This window comes from Phoxinus phoxinus (assembly GCF_949152265.1).
Source record: "Phoxinus phoxinus genome assembly, chromosome: 6".
Taxonomy (NCBI): Eukaryota; Metazoa; Chordata; class Actinopteri; order Cypriniformes; family Leuciscidae; genus Phoxinus; species Phoxinus phoxinus.
Genome location: NC_136881.1, coordinates 13,435,224 through 13,450,811, shown reverse-complemented (window position 1 = coordinate 13,450,811; position 15,588 = coordinate 13,435,224). Strand labels below are relative to the sequence as shown.

The 15,588-nt window shown below is 40.5% G+C and overlaps 1 protein-coding gene across 2 annotated transcripts in view; it reads left to right on the top strand.

Moving 5' to 3' along the window:
* Positions 1-15,123, top strand: part of klhl5 (kelch-like family member 5) — a 61,458-nt gene extending 46,335 nt beyond the window's left edge. For both annotated transcript variants that reach the window (XM_079615141.1, XM_079615140.1), the window contains exons 6-11: positions 6,820-7,006; positions 8,896-9,120; positions 10,197-10,359; positions 10,460-10,672; positions 13,739-13,910; positions 14,464-15,123. In XM_079615141.1, the coding sequence (XP_079471267.1) occupies positions 6,820-7,006; positions 8,896-9,120; positions 10,197-10,359; positions 10,460-10,672; positions 13,739-13,910; positions 14,464-14,520 (1,017 nt within the window). In that variant the 3' untranslated portion in view covers positions 14,521-15,123. The remainder of the gene's footprint in view (positions 1-6,819; positions 7,007-8,895; positions 9,121-10,196; positions 10,360-10,459; positions 10,673-13,738; positions 13,911-14,463) is intronic.
* The last annotated feature ends 465 nt before the right edge of the window (positions 15,124-15,588 follow it).

Genomic DNA, 15,588 nt, shown 5'->3' with positions numbered 1-15,588 from the left:
TCGTGATTATCCTGGAAATTTTACCTCAAACTTGCTGGAGTAGCCGAACAACGGATCCAGCTGCAGATCATCAGTAAGTGCTTTGTTCTAATCGCGATATGAACTGGTGTCTGTAATCCGCAAAAGACTGTTTAAATTTGAATCGCGTTTCTGTGTTTGAATGAATGAACGGCACATGTGCATGCGTTTGTTTACTAACGTTACAGCTCGCGCGTGTCTGTGTGTGTGAATGAAATATCTATTGCCTACTGAGATGAGTAAAAATCGACTGAATACGTTGAAATAAAATGTCTTTGTATAAGCAACATTTTAAACTGCAAATTAACATTTATGCCCTAATATAGGCTATATTATAAAAGACGATATGTTACAGACGAAGTATGAAAGACAACATTTCGTTTTGGATAGATTATAAAGTTTGTACTGCCACATCAAAACCTAATTTCCAAGGTGCAAACAAAATCTTAAAGAGCATCAAAACGATATTATTATATTATGATTTTTTTTACTTTACTTGTTTTATATAAAAAGTAACAAAGCCAAAAGCTTATTGTGATTATTGTATGGTTTGCACGCTGCAATATTTTTGTTTATGCATCAACTGAGAACAGCATAGACTAAACTATCTCAGTTCATCAAAATAAAGAGATCGATTAAAATGAAATTGATATCGTCAACTCAGCCCCTTTAGCATCAACACAGCTGACATGTTTGCCTGTTGTAGCTTATCCACATTTTGTGCACAGACAATGACACAGTCAAAACGCACCATCAGAGAAACGCTACTGTTCAGTCAATGATTTCTGCCCTCCAAAACCATTTTAGCCTCAACTGAAAATTCTGTACGGGTATTTTTGTTTGCCAAAATTTTCTGTGCATCACTAAGAATGATTGTCTGACCTGCACGATTGTAATCAAAAACATACAAATGTCTACTTAAGAAATGGTCTCTGTGATGACACAGTACGTATAATTAATCACATTGTGTCACATAAATATATATAAAAGAAAAATGATTTTGTTTTATACATTTTTATATCTAGCATAAAAAAATATTAACATTTACATTTGGCTGACACTCTCATTTTAAAACAACTTATGTTAAATAATTATGGATGCTAAATTTTCCCAATTTCCCAATCCCAATGAGAAGCTAAGTTTGGACCCAGGGTATGTTGTACTTATAGGGTGTCTCTATAGGGCCATATCACCACAGCAGAATTCATTAAGCCATTATTATTATTGTGACTATCCAAGACGCTCTTCTAATTAAAACCTTTTCTATTCACTAGCTGAGAGAGGAGATAAACAGAGCAGATGAGAGGATGAATGTGATGAACGAACACTCATTAATGGCCACGAGAGGTGTCATTTGAAAAGGATTACGAGAAAAAGAAAAAGAAAAAAGACACAAGAGGAAAAAGAAAAAAAGAAAAAAAGAATGTCCTGTGTGATATGTATGAGCCGGTAATGATTTAGAGTTTCTTTAGAACTTGCAGCAGGAAACGGGTTGTGTGTGTAGCTTCTTAAAAGCTTGTTTGCTCAGGAGTTGTTGCCTATGTAAGAGTATCTGAACTCTTTTAGAGACCCAGAGGGACACTAGCTCTGTCTCTCACTGGGATTCCCTCTTTTATAAAAAAGAGGAATGTAGGTTGGACCTTTTGTCAGAAGTTTCATCAGAAGCTTGTTTCCTCTCTTCATTCTGTCCCCAGAGTCCTCCCCTCAAGGTCTGAGAAGCTAGGAAGGATTCACTACTGTCAGGTTATCAAAGTGTATCTTTAAGTGGGCGAGGGTAAGGGTTCAATTTGGAACCTATTCTGTAGCTTTTTGTGGCTATGGTGTTTAAAGATCTCCTGCATAAATGTGTTGTATTATAGGTAATCAAAAGGTAATCAAAAATGTCAAAAATGTTTTATTCATTTATCAAGGATGAAGGCCTTAGACTTTCATTCTTTTTGAGTCTTTTCTTTGCCTGGAGGAGCTTTGCACTTTAGTTTGTGAAATCTTTGATAATTTTTCTATGCAAATTTTGCCCCAACTCTACCTAATTGGATAAAGAGATCCTATACGTCAGTTTTTTTTAGGTCATACCATAGATGTTCAAATGTATTCAAGCCTGTTTCTTCATAGTTTTCTGTATGCTTTGGACAATTGTCCTGCTGAAAAATGTGCCTTTTTTCACGTTGTTTGTGATCTCAATAAAATTCCAGTTCCTCCAGCTGACAACAACACCAGAGAATGATTGGTCATCATGGTGTTACCTGTAGAGCTGTAAATGGTTTGTGCCAAATAGACCTTGGAGTAATTCTTGACTATTCTGGTTCTCAAGGGGGGGACAATATACCGTAGAGTAGACACAATAAACCGGTATAAATTTGTCAACCGGTAGATTTTGGATGATCATTTCTATCATGGTTACGCTGACGTTTTCTTCTTACCTTGCAGATGTGCCAAATCTCTGATGTTTTGTTCATTTCAGACTAAAGAACTCTCCAAACTGTCAGTGTTGTGACTGGTGTCTTGGTCACTCCTCTTATAAATACCCTTCCTGTCTGGAAGGTTTAAAGCTTTTAGCTAATCTTAAAGCTAATCTTCTCCAGCATAAATCAACATCTTGAAGTTGGCAAGCAGCTTCTTGGTCTTTATGTCAGCATGACTGATGTGATTTCAGTTTTTAGAGAAGAAATTGAACAGCAGTGGGTTTACAGTAAACACCAAGGTGCCCTGAAGTGTATTTTTTTTTATCCTAGTTTATTATGCAGGGAATAAAATCAAGGAAACCAAGTAAAAAATACATATACATTTAGCAACATTAGCATAACCAATCACGTGTGTTTAGGGCAGGCATTTGAGGCTTGAGTTTGTTTCACCCAATCAGTGGCAGTGTCACGGGTCAGGTGCGGGTGAAGAATGGCAAAGGCAGAATTCTCCAAATCAAACTTTTACTAGAATAAACTTACAAAAAACTGGTACAGGCTGAAGAGTAACACTCAATACCCAGTAACATAAACATTGACCGACAACTGAAAGGTGAAAGACAGGAACTTAAATACACAGATGATAACGAGTGACGACAGGTGATGATGATGATGAACAATGACTAATTAACTAAACACAGGTGACAGAACTGAACTAATGATGATGAACTAAACTACTGAACACAGAGATAAGATGAAGAAAACAAACAAAGTCCATAATAAACGTGACATAACGCCCCCCTTCAACAAGGCGCGACCTCGCGCCGTAGAACAACAAAGGGGTGGGGGGGTGGGCGCCCTGGAGGCTGATGAAGGGGTGGCCGATCTGGAGCAGGAAGCCTCCAAGGCGGAGCAGGCCTTTCTGGCGGCCAGGGCGGAGCAGGACGTGCAGGCGGCCAGGGCGGAGCAGGACGTGCAGGCGGCCAGGGCGGAGCAGGACGTGCAGGCGGCCAGGGCGGAGCAGGACGTGCAGGCGGCCAGGGCGGAGCAGGACGTGCAGGCGGCCAGGGCGGAGCAGGACGTGCAGGCGGCCAGGGCGGAGCAGGACGTGCAGGCGGCCAGGGCGGAGCAGGACGTGCAGGCGGCCAGGGCGGAGCAGGACGTGCAGGCGGCCAGGGCGGAGCAGGACGTGCAGGCGGCCAGGGCGGAGCAGGACGTGCAGGCGGCCAGGGCGGAGCAGGACGTGCAGGCGGCCAGGGCGGAGCAGGACGTGCAGGCGGCCAGGGCGGAGCAGGACGTGCAGGCGGCCAGGGCGGAGCAGGACGTGCAGGCGGCCAGGGCGGAGCAGGACGTGCAGGCGGCCAGGGCGGAGCAGGACGTGCAGGCGGCCAGGGCGGAGCAGGACGTGCAGGCGGCCAGGGCGGAGCAGGACGTGCAGGCGGCCAGGGCGGAGCAGGACGTGCAGGCGGCCAGGGCGGAGCAGGACGTGCAGGCGGCGTGGACCCTTCGGGCGGCCATGGCGGCGTGGACCCTTCGGGCGGCGAAGGCTCTGGGCTGGACGGGACCAGCGGCGAAGGCTCTGGGCTGGACGGGACCAGCGGCGAAGGCTCTGGGCTGGACGGGACCAGCGGCGAAGGCTCTGGGCTGGACGGGACCAGCGGCGCAGGAAGCTCTGGGCTGGACGGGACCAGCGGCGCAGGAAGCTCTGGGCTGGACGGGACCAGCGGTGCAGGAAGCTCTGGGCTGGACGGGACCAGCGGTGCAGGAAGCTCTGGGCTGGACGGGACCAGCGGTGCAGGAAGCTCTGGGCTGGACGGGACCAGCGGTGCAGGAAGCTCTGGGCTGGACGGGACCAGCGGTGCAGGAAGCTCTGGGCTGGACGGGACCAGCGGTGCAGGAAGCTCTGGGCTGGACGGGACCAGCGGTGCAGGAAGCTCTGGGCTGGACGGGACCAGCGGTGCAGGAAGCTCTGGGCTGGACGGGACCAGCGGTGCAGGAAGCTCTGGGCTGGACGGGACCAGCGGTGCAGGAAGCTCTGGGCTGGACGGGACCAGCGGTGCAGGAAGCTCTGGGCTGGACGGGACCAGCGGTGCAGGAAGCTCTGGGCTGGACGGGACCAGCGGTGCAGGAAGCTCTGGGCTGGACGGGACCAGCGGTGCAGGAAGCTCTGGGCTGGACGGGACCAGCGGTGCAGGAAGCTCTGGGCTGGACGGGACCAGCGGTGCAGGAAGCTCTGGGCTGGACGGGACCAGCGGTGCAGGAAGCTCTGGGCTGGACGGGACCAGCGGTGCAGGAAGCTCTGGGCTGGACGGGACCAGCGGTGCAGGAAGCTCTGGGCTGGACGGGACCAGCGGTGCAGGAAGCTCTGGGCTGGACGGGACCAGCGGTGCAGGAAGCTCTGGGCTGGACGGGACCAGCGGTGCAGGAAGCTCTGGGCTGGACGGGACCAGCGGTGCAGGAAGCTCTGGGCTGGACGGGACCAGCGGTGCAGGAAGCTCTGGGCTGGACGGGACCAGCGGTGCAGGAAGCTCTGGGCTGGACGGGACCAGCGGTGCAGGAAGCTCTGGGCTGGACGGGACCAGCGGTGCAGGAAGCTCTGGATCGGCTGGTGTTACCGTGAGGGAGGAACCACAAACCCAAAGAGCTCTGTCCATAAACTCAATAAAAGGTCGATCTAAGTCCCTGAGCAGCAATATCTGGGCTAGTGGATCCTCAAGTCCTCTCCAGAACCGTTGCTTCAGAAACTCTTCCTCCCAGTAAACATCCTGATGAAGATGCAGGTAAACGTCCACAAACTCCTCCAATGAACTCCCATTCTGATCAAACAGAAATGCCTCCATAGCGTCCTCCTCCATTACTTTATGGTCGGTCAATCTGTCACGGGTCAGGTGCGGGTGAAGAATGGCAAAGGCAGAATTCTCCAAATCAAACTTTTACTAGAATAAACTTACAAAAAACTGGTACAGGCTGAAGAGTAACACTCAATACCCAGTAACATAAACATTGACCGACAACTGAAAGGTGAAAGACAGGAACTTAAATACACAGATGATAACGAGTGACTACAGGTGATGATGATGATGAACAATGACTAATTAACTAAACACAGGTGACAGAACTGAACTAATGATGATGAACTAAACTACTGAACACAGAGATAAGATGAAGAAAACAAACAAAGTCCATAATAAACGTGACAGGCAGAGTGTTTGGCCTTTGATTTTGGGATGTCTTTTTTTTCCCACAATTTATTTTTAAGGGGTTTAGTGTGAATAATATTAGTGTTGCAATAACTAATTGATAAATTCTTAATGATTGATATTGAAAATAATCAACAACAAAATCCATAATTTTTTTAATTAACTATAAATTAATAGTTTGCAAATTATTTGTTAGTAAATATTATAGTCAAATATTACTGTATACTTAATATAACGTGTTACCAAAAGTGATTTTTTTTAACTTATGACCTAAACTTGTATTCTAATTAACAAGCATATTATGACACCTACATTTTAGATACCAGTGAAATTTCACAATTCTTAAGTCCGATTGCGATACCACAGCAAAAACTACTAGCCTAACTAATATAAAGTTCAAACTTTATAGAAAAGAAGAAAAGTAAACAGTCAGTTATAAAATAAGAACAAATGACAAGTAATAGCACAAATAGTAATACAAATATACAAATTAAATAAACAGTGCTTTAAGGTTTTCAGTTAGGTCTGGCAGTAGTATTCAGGTACATAGAATAATTAAATGTAAAATGACAATGCATAGTCTTCACTGTATAAATTAAATATAGATTCACCCTTGTTAAAGCTACAAAAGTTATTCAGTCATGAGCAGTGAGTGATTTTCTCTTTTTCATTAGTTATTTGATGAATACCTATCTCACAGATACAATATAAAGATACACATCCGATTTCTTTCTCAACTGTTTATGTTCACTTAAGACAAACGACTGAGCCTTGACATGCATTTCGACATAATGCTGTGTGTATTTGTTTATTCAAGCGCAATACAACGTAAAAAATAACTAATTTCGTGAATGTGTTCCTGCTGTACGTTTTACTTTTCTACCACTTAGTTTGTGCTCCTGCTTTTCTTTGCTATTTTTTTATATAGTGAATTAAACCACCTTTCTGATTCAAAACTGCAGACAAGCCATTGTTTTTATAATGTAAAGCTTATTTTGAGAATTTTTTTTGCTCACAATGTATAGAAACATTTGTTGTCATAGCCTTCAGTTTGCACATTGCAAAACTGGAATAGCATGTTATGAATAACAAGGTATTAACCCCCTCCACTAAACATAAAGATATTATATTTATAATAGATTTTATAATATGTTAAATCTGTAGTTTTTGGGTCATACAGTTATTGTCTTTTCTTGATGCAGTTTTTAGCCGATATGGAGGCGAATCCATTGCTAAGGGACAGCGTGGAGTGTCAGCGGCTGGTGATGGAGGCCATGAAGTATCATTTGTTGCCAGAGAGACGGCCTCTCCTCCAGAGCCCGAGAACACGTCCACGCAAGGCCACCGTCGGGGCACTTTTCGCCGTGGGTGGCATGGATGCCACAAAAGGTATTCTTTTCATATCATTTTAATGTTGCTTCTATGGTTCTAAATTCCTTTAATTTTTATGTTTTAAATGTTATCTGGGCTGATAACAAGGTAACCCCTCCTCTTCATTTCTCCCTCATTCACTTTACCTGTCAGATTTTCTCCATTAGTGCAGTAGACTGCTGAGACATTTCCATTTTAACAGGATAGTCTTGAATTAATGGTGCTTTAAACAGTAAGTGTTTTACATTTAAATAGGCCAAAAGTGAGACTGAAGTTTGTATTTAAATTAGTGTTGTGTCATCTTTATGGTGAAAGGTCTGTTATACACTTGCAGAAAAGCTTCTTCAGTTGCAAAACCTGAAGTATGTACTATGTTTAATGAGGCTGAAGGTAAATAGTCTTGGCTGAATTCATAGAGATTGCGTATCATGGTCAATATGTGATTCACATGATTCATAGTTTGTAATGAGTGGTGTATAGAGTGCCACAGTGACCGCCCACATGGTTCCATTCATGTTCTCCATTGGGATTTCATAATATTTTTCAATAAAGAGTTCCAAGGCTCTGAGAAGAAGCACAACATTACAAACTTGGATTTTGAAGCAAAAATGTATTTAAAAATCAGAGGAAGAATATGAAGTCCATTGGAACTTCTCAGTCCATGAGGCACCGCAAATTACATAATCATATAATGTAAAACACTTTGCCTGGAATTTGGCTATTAAACATATTTTTTTAAATTCTGTTGATGTATCACTGACTTATTGCTTCTATGGAACATAATGATATATTTTATATTATAATATATTAACCTCACAGCTTATGGTAAAACAAAAATATATATATATCAAGTTCTTTATGGAGAAATGGGGAGTTTTTACTCTTTATAAAGCCAGTGACCTGTAAAACTAGGTTCACAAGGTTTTTGAATCTTACTCGTTCCATGCAATTACTGTACATTTTTAGAAGACAACTAGCCAATTGTCTAGAAAAGAATCATGGTGACTTCTGCTTCCACAGTTTGGTCCGCTTTATACTTCCTGTTGTTCTTTTCTTATTTTAGCCTATTAACTGAGAGAGATGCTTAAAAAACAGGTTCATCTGTGTTCCCAAAGTGTTCCCTGTACCCAGTAAAAATGCCCCAGCTGCCTCAACGAGGTAGCCTTGAAAGCATAAGATCCCACCCTCCCTTCAGAGCGTCTTCAAAGCCACATCTCCTTCAAAACACATGGACGCGTACAGCAGGGAGCAAACAAAAGCGCCTTGAGAGAGGGCGTTAATTTACATGTCTCATGCACATAACATAACAAATAATAATGAACATGAACAACTTAAAGAGCACTGATCTGTGTCACCTGACTACTGCAGATTAATTTCGGCGTTAATAGTGTTGCGCTTAAATTCGAGTCACGAAGTATAATTTGTCAGAGTATAACGTCACGGGTTTCCATCTCTTCCAAATTACAGTAGTTATTATGGCGTGAACGCAGCATAAGCTTCTTGTTTTGGTTCAGGAGGAACTGTAAACGGTGGCTTCTTTTTCGTCTGCGGTGCTCGGTGACTGACGCGGAGGTATGAAAATATATACGTTGACAGGCAGGTAGGAGATCGAATGCAATAATTGGACGGACATTTTATGGTCCTACACCTCCCACAGATGACCCACCTCCTATCAGGATGTGAAGAGACTTTCAACCAGCATAACAAAAAATGTTTCTGGAACTAATCACCTATCCTGCCTTTAATAAATATATTTTATATATTAGCAAATTAGCAAGACTTTAAAGAGCTTAATTTGTTCTCTATATCAATAGGGAAGGTATCTGAATTCTTATTATGTCTGGGAATTCAAATGGGCCCTGCTGATGTACAGATGTCTTCATAAATGATTGTAATTGTTTTTAAAGGGGCCACTAGTATTGAGCAGTATTGTTTGCGGAGGGACACATGGCGGCAGGTGGCTGTAATGAGTGGAAGAAGGCTGCAGTTCGGCGTGGCGGTTCTCGACGACCGCCTGTATGTGGTTGGAGGACGAGATGGCCTCAAGACTCTCAACACAGTGGAATGCTACAACCCCCGCAGCAAGAGCTGGAGCGTCATGCCCCCCATGTCCACGCATAGACACGGCCTAGGTGAGGAATAACATTTGCCTTTAGTGTCGACATTATAGTTTTTATTTTATATAGTTATTATAGTTCTTGATTGCTTGACACAATGTTTTTGGCCCTATAAAATTCTTTTTTAAACCAAATGTACTGTTCTTTATTAATAATTATCACAATTTTAACAATAATCGTATACTATTAAATGTTTTACTTTTTCAGAAATTCTGTCCATTTAAATTTTATGTTTTATGATTTAATAAACATTTGTTATAAAAAATGATGGTAATCAAATGAATGCCTAAAATTTGAACAATTTAATTAATATTTTTAATATATCATATTTCATATATATCATATTTATGTACTAATCTTTAAAATACCTGTATAATCTACTGAAATTTGAACAATACCTTTTAATTTGGGGCAAACAAAGTGCTGCACAAACTTTTTTCTATGTAAATTAAAATGTGGATGAACAATTGTGAAACGGTATTGTGTGCGATTCCTTAAAAGTAATGTTTTAATAAACTGTAACTATTTTGTAGTTGTTATTATAAGTACTGTCTTCTGTATAATAATGAGATATTTCTGTCATAATTTCTTCAATTTAAACTGAACTTTTTGTTTGGCAGTTTGTAGTGAAGACCTTTGAGTTTTAATGTGTTTTTGACAATAGTTTTATCAAATTAAATTGTGAAATGCTGGTGAAGTGACTCCCACAGCATCTCTGGTGATGAGATGTTCATATAGTGTTCATATAGTGAGACTGCATTGAGTATGTTTATAGTAGACGAGACTGTGCCGTTCATTCACACAAAGACGCGCAGAACATGGAGACTTGGCAGTCTTTTTGTGGTTTTCTATTCACAGACACACTAGTCCATATCACAATTTGAGGTCTATAGCCCTACTTTTGATTTATTCATACAAATTTGACCAAATTTAATGACATTCCTTGTTATACCATAAATTCTATCCATCCATGTTTTCCGCATTGAAGAAATCATTGGACCCTTCATGATATTTTCAAGCATATTGCACACTTGAATTTTGCTTAAAAAGCCAAATGAAAGCTTATACGATCTGTGATCATGTGTTTGTAGGTGTTGCGGTGTTAGAAGGCCCCATGTATGCAGTAGGAGGTCATGATGGTTGGAGTTATCTCAGCACGGTGGAACGGTGGGACCCTCAAGCTCGCCAATGGAGCTTCGTTGCATCCATGGCAACACCTCGAAGCACTGTGGGAGTTGCCGTTTTAAACAGCAAGTAAGCATGGAAAGCATCAAATTGTGTTTCTAATTGAATAGACTCACTGTACGTCTGTCTGTTTAATCTATAATTCTCATTCTCTGTCTCTCTTTTTAAGGCTGTATGCTGTGGGTGGCCGGGATGGAAGTTCATGTCTGAAATCAGTGGAGTGTTTTGATCCTCACACCAACAAATGGAGCAGCTGCGCGCCCATGTCTAAACGCAGAGGCGGTGTTGGCGTAGCGACGTGGAATGGCTTTCTGTATGCGATCGGTGGACATGATGCCCCAGCCTCAAGCTTAGCATCTCGACTGTCAGATTGTGTCGAAAGGTAAAAAGGGCCGAAATCAAAGGGACAGAAACGGGGGTCAATGTTCTTATATATCAGAAAAATTGCAAATTATGCAGCACTATGAGATGGAGTTCAACAACTGAGATGGAGTACATGGTGCTTTCTTCTCCCTATTAAAATTTTTTTTTGGCAGTCCTATCCTTTATCCACAATTATATGGTTAGTCACAGACTTGAGAGACCTATTCTTGTCTCACAACCCACCAGTTGAGAAACTCTGCTGTAGTCTTAACTCAATATTTATGATTTTTGCAGACCTCCAAAGAAAGACAAGACGTTTCTCATTCTTGTGTAGGTGGCAAATACCAGTATATGTCACTACAAACAGTCATATGCTATGGTTAGGTCTCAAAGCCCAAGGCGAAGATCAAGATGACAATATAGCAATCCCAGAACAAATGTGTTTACATCAAAGTGCTACAGATGAGTCCCTAAAGAGAAACCGACTCAATGAGCGCAGTACAAACTTATGGTAGTGCAGGTTAGTGAAGGGTATAAGATATTTCCTTTGTAATTGTTTCATAGTTGAAAGTCAGGGAATGTGCAAACTCTGATAAAGTATCCTGAAATTCATTGCCACTTGATCTCTGTAGAGTTCTTTTTGTGTGTGTATCATTTAGAGAGCATTAAAATGTCCTTAAAGTGTCATAAAAACAACCATTATAGCACAGCTTCATTCTCTTTGTTTTGAGCTAGACTAGAAAGACAAAAAAGAAAAAGCATCTATCAAAGCATTAGGTCATTACCTTCTAATGAATAATATGAATATGTACTGTACCGCTGGCATAGATATGAACAAATCTTATGCTGCCTGGGTCCGACTTTTGAGTTTGGATGTCATAATTACAGCGTCAAAATCGATGCATTGCGTACTTAAATATAATAAATGCAAGCTCAACCGTACGTATTTGACGCATGAGTAAATTTGGTAAACGGAAGCTCAGATGTGCTGCCGTGAGAATGAACCTCATTGGATCTCGCAGAAATCACTCAGATTTCGTTAAAATATCTTCATTTGTGTGCCAAAGTTGAAAGTCTTATGGGTTTGGAACAACTGGTAGTAAATTATGACAATTTTTTTTGTTGTTGTTGGGTGAACTATCCCTTAATTACAGAAAGTATTAAATGCGATCCTACGTAAGAGATGGAACATAATATTATTATTGTTTTTATTAGCATCAGACTAGTCTTTGACACATTCTAGTAATTGATCATGTTGCTTAAGTTGCACTTCTGAAATGTGCCCGTGCGTTACGTGTTTGAGTCTATTGATTTGGACAGCAGCAACTTCATGACGAGTGAAGCCCGTGTGGGAAGTGCCACTTATTCCTTCATCACACTGTCTGAGCTCCACATGACACGGGAGCTTGGGTATTAATGAAAAATTGAGAGAATCCATTTGAGCATGAGCATAGGTAAAATCCCACTTTTGATTTATGCATGACCTTGTGAAGAAAGGCTTGTTTTATCCTAGTGAGTTTCCAAATAAATGAACAGATAAAAGCTCTTTTCCAGGAGAAGGAACACCATGCTCTACAACATTTAGATTTTATGAGCTGCTTCTTATGCACTTTTCAGCCTGCCAGGATGATTTTTCTGGGTGGTTAGTGGCCCCTGAGCGTGATTTCCTCTTGGCCATGTCTTGGAAACACTTTGTTGACTAAGAATGCATTTGCTCTTTAGTGTGACTGACTCGTGCTCATCGCCTTCTCTCATCTGTCTGTCTCTCTGCCCCTGTTGCACTTTGTTTAAAAGAGCTGTCTGTCTGCTGAACACTTCCTGCACCCTGACTGCTCTCAGTCTCTGTCAGTCAAAGTTTGCTCGACGGGACTTCTGTTCTGACAGAAAGGAGACTGAACAGATGCAGGTTTCCTTCCTGCGTATCTTTCTCGCCTGTTTAGCGGCACAGTTTTTCTCATTATAGATTTCTAATATTTTTGAAAGAAGTCTCTTATGCTCACCAAGGCTGTATTTTTTAAATCAAATACAGTAATAACAGTACAATATGGTAGTAACAGTACAATTATGAAATATTAATAAAATGTAAAATAACTTTTATATATATATATATATATTAAAATGATTTATTCCTGCGATGGCAAAGCTGAATTTTCAGCATCATTATTCCAGTCTTCAGTGTCACATGGTCCTTCAAAAATTATTCTAATTTCTAATATGCTGATTGGTGCTCAATGTGCTTAATGTTTTTGTGGAAAGAAGAAAGTTTTTGTAGAAAGTTTTAACACGATGCTTGTTTTCCAGGATTCTTTGATAAATAGAAAGTTCAAAATAATACCATTAACAAAAAAAAAAAATTGTAATATGTTTTTACACGGTCTGGTGATTAATCTAATCACACTTACAATTTGGCACTGGAATTAACCCTAAACGATAATTTAAAGTCATTATTGTGTAAAATGAAAAAAGCATCTAATAATAGACTTAACAAAAAGTAGCTTTAGAATTATTTTTATTTATTTAACATTATGAACGAATTATTAAACATAAACCTTTAGGCTTCAACAGCCATTCTATTGGCTACATCAAGCAGTGAGTTGTTGCTTCATGTTCGTCACCAATCAACTATGAAATGTAAGATGAACTACGTAGATTTGGGGCGGGGCAGGTGTGTTAATCATTTTAATATATATAATTTAATATTCAACAATAATATTGATCTGCCTTCATTGACTCTATTATACATGAACTGGACGATGACATCACGGTTTACTCCAGAGCAGCTATATATATAAAAATAAATTAATAACTTTTTTAAAACAAAAATGAAACATCACTGAACTTACTTAAGCTGGATTTTCTTCCAAAATGAAAACAACCTTTTTTTGCATTATTTTCCGGTTATCTCTGTAAAGCTGCTTTGAAACAATCTGTATTGTAAAAGCACTATAAAATAAATGTGACTTGACATGAGGTATAGAGATGGCAAGGTCTAGCGAAATATAAATCTAGAGAATATATTTATAAATCAATATGGCTGATTTTTCCTGTACTTTTTTTATAAGTACTTTTTTACCACTTCTTTCAGGTACGACCCGAAGACGGACATGTGGACAGCAGTAGCTCCCATGAGCCTCAGCAGAGACGCTGTTGGCGTGTGTCTTCTTGGGGACCGTCTTTATGCTGTCGGTGGTTATGATGGGCAGGTGTACCTGAACACAGTGGAAGCCTACGATCCTCAAACCAATGAGTGGACGCAGGTAAACACTTTGTGTTCGTTCATCTGTATGACTTTCTTCTAATATCTGCACATTTACATCATTCATCCATCTTCTGCTCCCTTCATGTCGCACGTACAAGTAACAGCTCCGTTTTCTATTACGGTTTGATTCTGCCTCGTTCCTCTTGCCGCTGTTTGTTTACGGTGCTGTTTGTTCATTATGTAAATGCAGGGCCTCCATCATTTTGACAGAAGCACAGCTCTTCTCTGCATCACAGCGTCTGTTATTACCTCGCGCTATAGCAATCGCCTGATTTCTCCTGGGCTTCATTTCTCATTATGTTTTTAGGCGACATTTCCTTCGCCCACATGCCGAGAGTTCATATTGTTTCGTTTGTAAAAAAAAAACAAGCCTCGGGATGTGTGTGGGTGACGATGTATGTTTACATATAAGTGTATGTGAGCGGGAGAGGGAGCAAAGAAATCAGTGTGTGTTGACAGAGAGAACATCAATCCCACAAATGCACCGCCGAAGAGACCGCTTGTGAAGTCGAATCCATTCTCTCTAATTGGGATTTGTGCTTTTGTTCCAGGTGGCGCCGTTGTGTTTGGGTCGAGCCGGAGCTTGTGTGGTTGCTGTAAAGCTTTGAAATGCCTCCTGCTGTCAATCATCTCCATGGTCACCATCAGTACAAGCCTCCGGTGCTCTTGTTGTAGTGTTTCCAGAGTCAGACAGATCTGAGCTTGTGCTGACCAGAGCAGAGCAAAATCACACTCGCTGACATACAGCTGAATACTCAACTGTGGTCTTCCTTTATGCCTTCTAGTATGTATTTACTATACTATATATAGTAAATATAGCTATATAGTACATGTAGCTATATAAAAATATTTTTTTCTATTTATTTATTCTCTTTTATTCAGCAAAAATGCATTAAAGGGATAGTTCACCCAAAATTTAAATTCTATCATCATTTACTCTCATAGTATCTTTCATAGTTTTTTTTTTCTCTGGAAAAAATGGAAGTCAATAGGGTTCATCAACTGTGTGGTTACCCATATTCTTTAAAATGTCTTTTGTGTTCAGCACAAGAAAGTAATTCGTACAGGTTTGGAACAACTTGAGGTTGAGTAAATGGTGATTTTTGGGTGAACTATCCCTTTAAATTGATCAAAAGAGACAGTAAAAACATTTATAATGTTACACATTCCTATTTCAAATAAATGCTGTTCATTTGAACTTTATATTCATCTAAAAATCCTGAATTTTTTTGGGGGGGTTTTCACAAAACTAGTAAGCAGCACGACTGCTTCCAACATTGATAATAATAAGAAATCTTTATTGAGCAGCAAATTAGCATTTTATGATTTCTAAAGGATCATGTGACACTGAAGACTGAAATAATGTCTGCAGAAAATTCTGCGTTTCCATCACAGGAATAAATTCCACTTTAAATCATATTAAGATAGAAATAGGTTATTTTAAATGGTAATGATATTTACAATATTACTGTTTTTACTGTATTTTTTTATCAAATTAATGCAGTCTTGGTGAGAACAAAAGACTTCTTTAAAAAATATTTAAAACAATATTACTGATCCCTCCCAACCTTTTGAACGATAATTTACAACCAATTATTACACCTAGATAACGTTACTTTGGCGGCTTATTTACAACAGCCGGATTTAAAACTACAATATTTAATACATCAAAGAGA